Consider the following 13,471-nt stretch of genomic DNA (forward strand, 5'->3'; position numbering starts at 1 on the left):
CATATACTTTATTCACAAATATAGCACTTTCTCTAACACCTTCTATAACACCTCTTTTTTTTTCTTTTTTTTTTTTTACAACAAAATAGCTGTTACCAAGTTACTTTGTTTTCCCATTTATTGACTGACAGCTCTCCTGTCCCCATGCTGAGAGAAATTGTTAGTAAAGGTGTGGAGGAGACAAATATGAAACCACTGGAGTCTTTCATTTTGGAGAAAAATCTGAGCATAGTGTGTGATGTTGTTGAGGTCTCTTCTAAAACTTTAAAGGAGACAAATGTGAGAGTGTTAGAGTTTTTGTCTCAGGAGACAAGTGTGAGAAGCAGGAGTCTCGAGCTGAAGTCTCCATTTTATGTTAAAGTAACCTCATTCCTGTCTAGGAGAAATATTTGAGATGTTAAAGAGATCTCATTTTTTTCTTCTGAGTAGTCTCAATCTCATTCATCCACACAAACACAACATGCATTGCCATTGAAGATAAATTTAAACTAGTAACCCTTGACAGCATGCATGAGTTCAAGTCCCAGCTAAAGGTACTTTCCTGCCCCTGTTCCCTTCTCGCCTTTCCCAATTTTCCCTGCATACTATCCTGTCCATTAAAAGTGAAAAACCTCAAAGCTAATCGAAAGAAAGAAAGAAAGAAAGAAAGAAAGAAAGAAAGAAAGAAAGAAAGAAAGAAAGAAAGAAAGAAAGAAAGAAAGAAAGAAAGAAAGAAAGAAAGAAAGAAAGAAAGAAAGAAAGAAAGAAAGAAAGAAAGAAAGAAAGAAAGAAAGAAAGAAAGAAAGAAAGAAAGAGCAACCTCTTAGCAATAAAACATTTTATAATGGAGTCTTGAAAGAGATTACAGCATAGAGATGTTTCTCATAGCCCTTTCTCATTTTGGACTCTTTTTCTCCCAGAACTTTCTCAGGTTTCATTTGCATACTTTTATTTCGCAACATCCAAGGCACTGTTGATATTAAAATGAGATATGAGAATCACAACTATGTCTCATGAGCTTAGAAAAAGCAACTTCTGGACAATAAAATATTCCTATAATGGAGTCTTGAAAGAGATTGCAGCAAGGCAATAACGAGATGTTCTATATGTTTCAGATCATTTCTCAGGTCTCATGTGTGTCTACTTTTATTTCTCCTAAGGAATTTTAGGAGAAACATCTGAAACACTGTTGATACTAGTAAATAGAGATATATAGATATATGAGATACAGGAGAAGTCTCCTGAGCTTAGAAAAAGAAACTGAGCAATACATTTTTCTTCTGGGTTATTTCTGTCTCGTTCTCTCGTTGCTCTAAGGCACCCAACTATCTCTCTCGGTGAAACCTTATTAAATCTATTAGTGTTAACCTGGCAACATCTCTGTGGCATTTAGTGATTTTGAGGGACAGCAGGAGTCTGAAGTCTTTGTCCTTGAATGATAATGATGTGATTACCCGATTGATAGGCATATAGGTGTAAATTAGCCATCAGATTAACACAGAGAGCCAGTATCTTCACACGACCTCGCTGACCGACAGACCGAGTTGTTTTTCACCATCAATTTACAGTGCACAGAATAGTGTGCTTTTATTCAAACCATCTGCATGTCTAAATAGATTAGTTTCTAGATTAGCAAGTTTATGAAGGTGTCTTATGCATAGACCTTCGGATCTAACTTTTATCATTGAACTTTTATCAATAACTTTTTATCATTGATTTCTTTCTGTTTTTGTCATGCTGGTGATTTGTCTCTGAACTCTCTCAATAGAGAACTCCAGTGTGTTAGTAAGGCTGTAGTTTTAGAGGTTTTCCCTGGAATGCATGTTACGAGTGTTAGAGTCTGTTATTTATGATGTTATTTTCTTTGATCTTTCTGGGTTTCTGTCCTTCCTGAAGTTGCTTTACTATTCGTCTCATGTGCTCTACATATTTCATACACACAAAGGTCAAGAGTAAGCTTCTTTTAACATGAATATACGTGTGTAGTATTTATAAAAGTCAAATAATCTGATAGATAGAAGAACGTATCTGGAGATTTTGTTTGAACTTTGTTTTTCTTATTGGTAAAAAGAATAAATAATCATAAATGATTTGAATTGAGTTCTTACTACTGAATCATAAATAATCATAAGCTTTTGATGGCAGATACGTTTGGACAGTCTTCAGTAGCTTCAGTAATGTGGTTTTAGAGCAAATACACTCAAGCTGCAGTTACAGACTGGTCACATCTCTCTCTCTCTCTCTCTCTCTCTCTCTCTCTCTCTCTCTCTCTCTCTCTCTCTCTCTCTCTCACTCTCTCTCTCACTCTCTCACACACACTTTATATGTAATGGTATATTGCCATCTGCTGCCTTAGATGGGTAGTGCACTGTTTTTTCTTAACAGTGGAGGGGTGTGTATAAATAAAATAAAAAATGTAATATAATTTTTATATATTTATCATATTTTTATTTTTTATGATAAAATTATATATATATATATATATATACTATTATTTTCTAAGGTGTAGTCTTTATTTTTTACAATATTTTATATTTATTAATTTTTATTACTTATATCATGTGTACTCTTCTTTATTTAGTATGCGTGTTTAGTAAATCTCCACTTGTGTGTCTCTGTGAAAACTGTTAGGGCATGTGGGCAGAATCCAAATGGAGCCCAGTGTTTTGCCCAATGGCATATTGTGGCTTGTTTTCGTGCTGACACTGACAGCGTTGAACTGCTTGTCTGAGCTGATAAATTCATACGTGATGCTCACACCCTGGTGTTTCTGCGTTGAGCCAGAAAGCCATTCGAGTTTGTTTGCTTTTGTAGAAACTCATATTGTATTCATGCAGTTTCAGTGTGTTCGTGTGCAAGGCTCAGTGAATCTGATGATTGAACATTATGCGCTTCTCATCAAAAGAGGACCATATTTTTGTTGTATAAGCTCTCTTTGTGTGTATTTTATTGCAGGTGTGTGTGACTGCACAGACTTCACCACTGGTCGTTATTGTGAGCGTTGTGAAGATGGTTACTATGGCAATGCACTGACCGACATCTCAGGCGACTGCTTACCTTGTCCTTGTCCAGATCGCACCACCTGCGCCCAGGTACCAGAGACGGGGGACGTGGTTTGTACCAACTGTCCGACAGGCCAAAGGGGTCAGTTGCAGTCAGTTTATGTGCTATTTGCATAATTCTCCACAAATATTCAGTTCAGCATTAATAATTAAATACATTAGTAGTTGAAGTACATCATGCACTCACTGTAAATAAACGTACATTTAGTCATTTAGCAGATGCTTCTATCCAAAGCGCAAACAAAAAGAGCAACAATGAATAGTATGTAAATACTGCTAATGGATTCGAATGGATTCCCAGGTGTACGGTGTGAATTGTGTGATGATGGTTTCTATGGAAACCCTCTGGGCTGGGGTGGCACAATGCAACCGTGTGTGATGTGCGAGTGTAATGGGAACGTGGATCCCAACGCTGTGGGCGTGTGCGATCACATGACTGGACGCTGTCTGAAATGCCTTGGACATACGACTGGGGACCATTGTGAAAAATGCAGATCCGGTTACTATGGCAACGCTTTGGCCAAGGAACCCAATCCAGAGCGAAAGTGCAAACGTGAGTGTCATTTAAAACATGAATGTGGCACACAATGAAGACATTTGATTGTTGATTTCGGGTGTGTATAGTCACTACAGGAAGTATTAATGTGTATCAAGAGCTTTTGCCTACTTTGTCCCTATAAGGACAGTGTAATCTGAAATGACCTATAATGTGAAAACCAGCCAATGGCTTAATACATATACTGCATAGTGCCTTATTGCAAATGTAAAAAAGTAAACTCAAAGGAGTAGGAGACAGAAAGTGCCATTAGCTCAGTATAAAAAGTATAGAACTCTGTGTAACATCAGTTGTGTTTTGAGACTTCAAAACTGATATTAAATTGTTTTTGAGCATGTTCAGCAACATCAAGCATTTTATCCTTCAAAAACTTTGTTGCATGCCTCATTAGAATGAAGACATTAAAAAAACATTTTGTGCATGATCTAGACATTTATCATTATGTGGGTGAGAAGATTTTTCTGAAATTTGTGTAACTCGTAAAAAAATTGGTGGCATAACTTTTTGTGTATCTTGCATCATAAGGTTGTAAATGTATGTTTCTCAGCTTGTGCCTGTAACGTGGCTGGGACATCAGGTTCCCCGAATGACTGCCACCCGGACACAGGAAACTGTGTTTGCCTGAGTCATGTGACCGGAAGAGACTGTGGACAGTGCGAATCTGGCTACTTCAACCTGCAGCCAGGCTTGGGCTGTGAGATGTAAGGTTTGGGATATGTCTGTCTGGCTGCACGTCTACCTGTCTGCATGTCTATTTATCTGTCAGCATGTCTATCTGTCTGTCTATCTATCTGTCTGCATGTATGTCTGTCTGTCTGCCTGTTTATCAGCCTATAGACTGAATTGCATAAATGCTGCACTCTCTTTTTCTTTTCTATAGGTGTAACTGCAATCCCATTGGCTCCTCCTCTTCAGTATGTCATCCTGTCACAGGACATTGCATGTGTCGAACAGGTGTATTGGGGGTATCATGTGACACTTGTCGAATGGGATTCTTCGGTTTCTCCTCTAGAGGCTGCAGAGGTATTAAGTGTCACTGAACACACAATTGTCAAAACAGATTTTCCCTTTATTTAAAATGTAATTGTCAAAAATCCTTTATTTAAAATGTAATCATTTATTTTACTTTTGTATATTTTTTAATTGTTAACATGATAAAATATGTAATGATAAACTCTGTAATAATCAATGTATTGTAGTCAACTGTCAATGTTACCTCACTAACCAACTGTAACAATGATGTCCACTGAAGGCAAGTTTGTAGAGAACCCAAGTGCAGTTTATTCACAAAACGTGATCAAACATAAAACATGGACATGGACATGGACATGGACATGGACATGGACATGGACATGGACATGGACATACCACAGTGGTTACAGGGAAATAATACTTGACAAAGTCACAAGGCATACATGAGGGCTTAAATACACACAAGACTAATGACAAGACAAGGGACACCTGTGAACAATGAACCAATGACAACATGACAACACATAACACATGGCAGGATCACATGACTAGAACAGGGGATAACATGACAGACATGGAACAAAACCAAACCGTATTTTACTGTGAATCCAGCTCAGTAAAATTACAACTATAACACTTTGTTTTGATTAATTCTAGAAGTATTTAAACCAAAAAAATGTTAAATGATTTTTGAAAAATGTATACAAATTAATGTATATCTAATATTCCATACATATATTTAATAATATCATAATAACATAATATCAATCTCCCACCTATAGCATGTAATTGTGACCCCATGGGCTCAACCTCAATGCAGTGCCATGACAACGGTACGTGTTCTTGTCGCCATGGGTTTGTCGGTTATAAGTGTGACAAGTGTGAACTGAACTACTACCAGAACCGCCTGACCCACCAATGTGAGGAGTGCCCTGTGTGCTACAGTCTCATCAGAGACCAGGTGGGTGAGAGAGATGATGAAGCATGAGAAATGATCTGTTTATGTAATGGTTGCCTAGCAGATTACTTGTTATCTCACCCACTCATTAAGTTCCTTTATTCAGAGACTGTAGGCTCCCATGGCCTACATCTTTCTGGTTGTTCATAATGAGCATGAATGGGTGGTAATGCAAGGATGATTTTAGCTCTGCCCTTTAAATGACTGTGGAAAGCTCAGTGGGTATGATAATCAAACCTACATCTACTGCTGTAATTGAGTGCTTTGGAGTTTAATTTTTTTTTATATTGCTACTTTTACACATTGTCTCTAAATGTTCATTTCACAAGTTTTGGTAATGGTTTTTATTTGTTTTTTTACATTGTTATGTGTACAGGCCAGTAAACTGAAAGCCAGACTGCAGGAGTTGGAGACGCTGCTCAGTGGTTATGACTGCAACAGTCGGCAGTATCGTGGGCGCCAGCAGTACAGGCACCAACATAATGGCCTGGACAATCATATACAGAAGGACCAGGTTGAAGACTATCTGCCCAATGCCCTGGAGGACCTCCTTGCTATTCAAGGTGAAAAAACCTTTAGACAAAAGTTCTTAAAGGGATAGTTCACCTTAAAGGGATAGTAAACAAAAATGAAAATTCTGTCATCATTTACTCACCCTCAAGTTGTTCCCAACCTGAATAACTTTTTTCTTCTGCTGCTGAACACAAAAGAAGATATTTAGTAGAATATGGGTAACCAACTATGATAAAATATCAGAATATGATCTGTATGTTATTCTAATGTTGATCTAGTTTACTGCTAGTCTCATACAGACAAACTAACACATACATTTCAACACATTCAAATGCAGTTTAGTGTGCTAGTGTAATGTTAGACCAAGTGAAACAGCGCTGCGTTTCCTCACAAGTTTAATTTGTCTAATAAACTGACCTGTGAGTAGTAATTCTGCGTGTAGTTCGGTAGAATGAAATGTCCATATTCCTTTTATATCCGCGGGACTCGCGTCGCGTGTGGAGCTGATAGCTGTCTCTTAGCAATCCCGAACTGCTTCATATCACAGTCATGATAAAAACATCGATGTATTCAGTCATCCATAAACATTATTAGATCGGTCGGCTTGACATTGACAACAAGATCCATAATTCTTAGCAAATGTTGCATCATCAATCTACGCCTTTGTTATTGTAAATAGGTTAGCGACCCCTAGTGGCGAAAAATGCCATACTGTACGATTAATCTAATATTATACTATAACATGCAGTACTGTTTAAAAGGGGTCAGTATGATTTTTAGAAAATAAATTAAAACTTTTATTCCGAAAAGATTAAACTGATCAAAGGTGATAGTAAAACTTCTACATTGAAAAGATTAAACTGATCAAAGGTGATAGTAAAACTTCTACATTGATACAAAAAAAATACATTTCAAATAAAGGCTGTTATTTTGAACTTTCTGTTTATCAAAGAATCCTAAAAGCATATTAAGCAGCACAAGCACAACTCTTTAAACATCGATAATAATAATAAATGGTTCTTGTGGACCAAATCAGAAAAATATAATTTTAAATAGATTTTAAATTGTAACAGCATTTCACAGTTTTAATGTTTTTACTGTATTTCTGATCAAATAGCATAAGAGACTTCTTTGAAAATCTTACCGACCCCAGACTTTTGAACAGTGTAATGTAAATCTAAAACAAATTTGTCCACTATGGTTTGGACAGCCGCAATTGATCATAGTTTATTAATGACAAATGTGGAACGTATCAACAAAGTGAGATTTTATTGTTGGTTGCACATGCAAATGTGTGCCTTGTTTCAGCTTTTTTGCTTCTGCCAGTGACAGTTGTTTTGTTGGAAACTCACTGCCGATGCAACACTGATGTTTCTTCTTTGATGCAGAGGCTCGTGAGGCCTTCATTAAGCAGTTCTCACAGCTGGAAACATCTGCCCAGACCTTACAGCTGCAGCTGCGTAGCATTGCAACAACGCTAAACTGCAATTTGACAGACAGTGGAAAAGAATCAGAGAAAGGAAAGACTTTAAAGGGTGAAAATGAGTGTCAAGAGCTTGTTGACACTTTATCCACTGCTCTGAATATGCAGGACCAGCTTCAGAAGATGACTCTTGACCTTAACAGCATGGTGAGTCTGCACAGATCAATTAAATGAGTGTCTAATCCGTCTGACCAGAGAACATCTTAATGGAGGCTTTTTATGTCTCTGTGATTCTCTTCAAACATCTCATTCTCAGGTCATCCCTTCTGTAATCCCTAAAGAACCAAACAAATGGAATGCCATAGTGAACGAATCTGAGGTGCTAGTGAAAAGGTTTGCAGAAATATTGACTACAAATCTGTCTTAATGTAGATTCAAGTTTTAAATGTGACTTCTGCAAACATGGTTTATACACTGTAAAAAAAAAAATCAACTTAAATTACATTAAACTGACTTTAAAAAATGAGTTGAATCTTGTATAACATAAAAAGGTTATTTTCATTAGTTAAAGCAATGTAAGAACATGTTGTCATACCTCATTGATCATATAAGTTTTTACAGTGTAATGTTTTCTTTTAACAGTCACACAGACATGGCAGCTTATATAGAGCAGACAGCAGGATATGCCTTTAAAATGGCTAACAGAACCTATTCACAGCTGATAATTCTACTAGAAGACAACTCCACAGAGTCTCATGTACAAGATCTCACAGAGAAGTGAGTTACATTATGTTTGTGTCTGTATGCATCAAATGCATTTTGCGGTTCTTTGGGTATTGGCCCTTAATAACTCATTTTAAATGTCACTCTCTATCTATTTTTGTCTGAAAGGCTAGAGGAGATGCAGCAGTTGAAGGAGAATCTGACCCTTGGGGTTAATGAGACTTTAGTGACACACCTGTCACTTCAGAGGCACAACTCTGAGATAGCCGCCATTTTAGAGAACATCACTGCTTCATTATCAGATCTACGCACAACAGAAGGCAATTTCACACTCACAGTGGAGGAGTTCAATATAACATCTTTCTCACAGATGTTTAATCAAACAAATGTCACAGCAACCCAGGATCCAGAACTTACAGAGGTTTGTCCATGTAGTCTCGATGGAGATTTTGGAACTGCTATTGATGCTTTAATACACCGAGGCCCGGTTTCACAGACTTTCATTAGGCTTTAGTTTGATGGCTTTAATAAACATGGCTTAGAAAAAAAAACATTACTGGTGTGCATCTTGAGACAAAACCATGGCACTGACATATTTTAAGTTATGTCAGTGCAAATTGCTTTCAGTTAAAACAGCTCAAACATGCGTTTTAGTCTGGGACTAGGCTTAAAGGGTTAGTTCACCCAAAAATGAAAATTCTGTCATCATTTATCCTATAACTATCCCTTTAAATAATTAAAATCTCAAACATCTAGAGTTGGTTTATGGAAAACATAAATTAGTGAACAACAGGACACCACTAGTGCTTTGTTATCATCATTTGAGTCTTAGGAAGCATTCATAAACATTATTTTATGGTCTAACCGTGTGTTTTGTTAGGAAAATAAGTGCTCTTTGCATAATCTAAGACATATTTATTTGGACTGTCTCCTTGTATCTTTTTAATGCTAATAGGCAGTGGTTTTATTCAGAAAGTTCCTTAAAGGATGTTTTTAAAATGGTTTCATAAGGAAAATGTATTGGATTTAAAAAATATATCATATCTAAGATGTCTGTCGATTGTTTGTATATTTTGTTGTAAAACATTTCGATTTTGCCATGAAACTAACTAATGATGCTGATATGACTAAAAATAATTTTTAAAAAAGTAACCTCTTGCAATAATAAAAAAAGTTTTTGAATTCAAATTCATCTGGATTTCAGAGCGAGGACCTGATGAACAGGACAACCGAGTTGGAAGCTTCTGTTCAGTCCAAAGAGCATATGATAAATATGACTAGAGAGGAAATTCAGCCCCACGTGGAGAGTGCTGAAAAACACCTGAAAACTGTTCAAGAGCTCAAAGAGGTAAAGCTTCACTGCACTATCAAAGAAGAAGAAAAAAATGTCCTAGTAATTAGAGGTCTAGCAGTTCTTTCATCCTGTGAATTTCAGCACCTCCTGCCAGTCAGTCTGGTGGGAAATGTTAAAGCATGAGAGAAAAAACAACAGGGATGTGTTCTCAGCTCAAAGCAAATTCAAATGTGACAATTTCCTGCCAAAAGACAGTGTAATGAGATGCATCTTTTGTCTTTTTATCTGAAGTTGACGGCTGTGGCTGAGGGATTTAAGGTGTCAGCCGTCTCCTCTGTGGTGACAGGGAAAGAGGTTGAGGCGGAGTTCCTGTCTCTACAGAAGGTTCTGGAAGGTAACCATTTCTGCTTTATACTTCTTTTATATTTCCGCTGTTGATTCATGGACTGCTTTTTTCAAATTATGACACTAGACAGAACATATTTGAGCAATAAATGTGGTCAATAATATATAAGTGAATATGTTTGTTATATTGTATAATAAACCATTTTACCAATTGAGTTAATTGAGATTAAAATTAAGCATTTATAATGAACAAATTAAAGAAATTTAGAAGTATAAAGACTAATATGGTAGATTTGAGGACTGAGAAATACAGCAGTAGAACGTCGTACAGTAACACTATAGTTGAAAAGTTTCTTTTTTTGAAAGACATTAACTTGAAAGCATGAAATTGACAGGAGAGTGACAGGAAAAGTTTTTTTTTAATGTTATAAATAATTTCTATTTTCGAATAAATGCTGTTCTTTTTAACTTTCTATTCATCAAAGAATCCTAAAAAAAATGATCTATCATGGTTGGTGCAAAAATATTAAAGCTGCAAACTGTTTTCAACATTGATAATAATAAGAAATCTTTCTTGAGCACCAAATCAGCATATTAGAATGATTTCTGAAGGATCATGTGACACTGAAGACGGGAGTAATGATGCTGAAAATTCAGCTTTGCCATCACAGGAATAAATGACATTTTTAAATGTATTAAAATAGAAAATAGTTATTTTAAATTGTAATAATATTTCACAATATTACTGTTTTACAGTATTTTTGATCAAATGAATGCAGCCTTGGTAAACAAGGAGACTTGAGACTTCTTTTTTACATTAAAACATCTTAGCAAACTATATAATGTATAATGGAAGAAAGAACATGTGAAAATGTTAAAATGTACTTTACATTATAATAATGTTCTCTGCTGTAGACATGGAACAAGACTGGCCTCAGCTGCCTACACTCAGCAAAGGGTATCTGAAGAGAGAGAAGTTGCGGAAGGAGAAGACCCTGCTGGATGTGGGGAAAAAAGTCAAGCAGACGGAGAAAGCGATCAAACCTGCAGTGGAGAACGCTACGGCTGCGAGCAGCACAGCTAAACAAGCAGAGGAGTCTGCAGATGCAGTGGCTAAAGTAGGCTATGCTGAAGCACGTAAACGGGTCATATGATCATGGTAGCATTATTTTGTGTATTTGGTTTAATGCAATGCGTTTACGCAGTTTTAGGTTAAAAAAAAAGTAATTATTTTACACATACTGTACATTATTGTTGCTCCTCTATGCCCCACCTTTCTGAAACGCGGCGATTTTTACAAAGCTCATCGTGTGCTCTGATTGGCCAGCGATCCAGTGCATTGTGATTGGCCCAAAAACCTCTTGCGTGTGACGGAAATGTCACGCCCCTTACCATATGGAACATAAGCTCCCAAAGCAATAATGACAAGTGATAATATCGGTACAACCTTATCAATTCGAGCCGATTCTGAACCGGAAAATACAGATGACCAAGCTGATCGATCAACTTTGCCATCTTCAGCTGATCGTATCAGATTTGTATGTTTGTATTTCATTGGGGACATAATTACTGATTATAATGACTTATACTCCATTTTTTCGCGTCGCGCTAGAGGTGTGAGAACACTATGTAAACATAAAACTATGTCTGCATTTGTGATCGTAGAAATGACAAGCAAGCGCTACTCTATACTGCTCAAAACTCACGTTTGAATAGTCAGTAGCAAATTCTTAAAATATGAAAACATACTTACTTGTTTGTGAGTCAGAAGCACCAGAATGTTCTGCAGAGATGGAATTGCCCCACTTTCTAGAATCAGCCTTTGTGCACAGCCGGCCTTGTAACGAACTCTCCCAGGTTCTGGAAACAGTCCTCCGAAAAATGCGCAGCACACAGTCGAAAATGTTAGTTGTACTGTTCTGGAACAGTGTTGTAAATAAAGCTTAAGCACTATTTTCTAATTGTGAAAGGCCAAACAAAGTAGTTTGGCTTTCGCAACGAAAAACACACCGTCTCCACGACATGGCGGCGCCGTCGGCAACAATAATACAGCGAGAATATAAGTTACACCTTCTTTCTTTGCGTATACATTTGGGTGGTGTTATGAAACTCTGCCTCCACAGACTGACATAGATTTGTGTGGCATGTTTGAATGAAGCGTTTTAGGAAGGCGTAGCTGAGCCTTAACTTTTATTAAGAATATCTCTTTAGGTTTGAGACTTTGAGCTTTGTAACTCTGCAGATCTTATACATGCACAAACAGCTACAAAACACACAAGAAAAAGAAAAACAAGAAATCGCATCATATGACCCCTTTAAACTGTCAGTCATGTTTAGCTAAAGTTTCTGTCCAAATGACAATTCAATCAAAATATTAGTTGGTAACATTTTTATGCTACATGTATAGTTCATTCTGTTAATCACATTGTGGTTATAGAAGTTGTGTATAATAGCACTCTGAAAGGCAATTTAATCAAATCAAGTCCCTAAACCCCAAGATGTGTATACACTGCATTGCCTCGAGGAGCCTAGACTGAAACAAGAACTAATGGGAACTAAATGACTTGCTTTTTATTCATGACAGGATGCCAAAGCGTCTCTCACACAGGGGAAACGGGCAAAACATGCATCTGGACAGTTGCGTTCAGCTGTGGACATCAGTTTGGAGCAGTTGACTGAGCTGGAAAGCCAAGCTGTGCAGAAACAGGAAAGCATGGAGGCAGAGGAGGTAAACAATTTGGCATTAACTTGATAGTGGAATTGCCGGTGTTTGTCCAGTTGGCTAGAACCTCAATGTCATTATCAAGGCCGCATTAATGCACGGGCTTACCTGGGCTGAAGCCCAGGGGCCTCCCAAGTTCAGGGGCCTCCCATGTTCAGGTTCATGATGAGCTGAAAAGGTCATATTGTTTTAACTTGTCAGATTTTGTCGCTGTATGTCGCTAGTCGCTTGTGGACGTTGCTGTCGCTATAATGTTATTGTTATGGTGCGTTCACACCAAACGCGAATAGAGCGTCTGGCGCGAGTGATTTCAATGTTAAGTCAATGTAAAGACGCGTTTACGCGCGTCTAGAGGTCCCGCGGCGCGAATGAGGCGGACGGTGCGTGTCCACTACAGCGGCAAAAGTCCGCTCAGTGCCGCTGGCAACGCTGTAACGTCTCCGTCTCCGCTTTGGGGTGTGTCTGTTGCGAGTGTGTTTAATCTAAGTTTTTTTCAACGTATAATCAGCAGCGATGCACGCGATTACATTTAGAAATAGACAAGCTTTGTTTCCAAATGCACCAAGCAATGATCCTTTCAATTTTATAAACTTTTACAAACCCAGCCAATATAATCACAATGAACACATCCAAAATAAAATCTTTAACGTATATAACAACTGCAAAGCGTCTAATTTGTAAACAAAATGAGGTTTTATTTAACAAAGTTCGGGAGGAGCAGGTTCAGATAATTAACCAAATCATGCACAGCTGTTGATTAATCAGTAATCAACTCAATGACAGAGTATAAATTCACAGCAGACCTATCTCTGTTCATTGAAAGTTTGTCAGCATTTGGCTGCGCCCTATCTTCCCAACATGTCCGAATCAAGCTCTCCCATCCGATGAAGGAATTTTCCGTCCTTTTGGAATATTTGCCAGAGT

General features: G+C 37.4%; 1 protein-coding gene across 1 annotated transcript in view; it reads left to right on the forward strand.

The window, feature by feature from the left end:
• The window catches only part of lamc3 (laminin, gamma 3), a 76,026-nt gene that overhangs the window by 55,261 nt on the left and 7,294 nt on the right, over positions 1–13,471 (forward strand). Inside the window, exons 13-26 of the mRNA XM_084113854.1 lie at positions 2,935–3,123; positions 3,343–3,594; positions 4,145–4,298; positions 4,478–4,620; positions 5,352–5,530; positions 5,904–6,090; positions 7,429–7,670; positions 7,780–7,856; positions 8,106–8,240; positions 8,355–8,607; positions 9,391–9,534; positions 9,772–9,874; positions 10,741–10,943; positions 12,410–12,553. Coding sequence (XP_083969980.1) covers positions 2,935–3,123; positions 3,343–3,594; positions 4,145–4,298; positions 4,478–4,620; positions 5,352–5,530; positions 5,904–6,090; positions 7,429–7,670; positions 7,780–7,856; positions 8,106–8,240; positions 8,355–8,607; positions 9,391–9,534; positions 9,772–9,874; positions 10,741–10,943; positions 12,410–12,553 — 2,405 coding nt within the window. The remainder of the gene's footprint in view (positions 1–2,934; positions 3,124–3,342; positions 3,595–4,144; positions 4,299–4,477; positions 4,621–5,351; positions 5,531–5,903; positions 6,091–7,428; positions 7,671–7,779; positions 7,857–8,105; positions 8,241–8,354; positions 8,608–9,390; positions 9,535–9,771; positions 9,875–10,740; positions 10,944–12,409; positions 12,554–13,471) is intronic.

The sequence above is a fragment of the Abramis brama genome (genome assembly GCF_963993115.1).
Source record: "Abramis brama genome assembly, chromosome: 5".
NCBI classification, from domain to species: Eukaryota; Metazoa; Chordata; class Actinopteri; order Cypriniformes; family Leuciscidae; genus Abramis; species Abramis brama.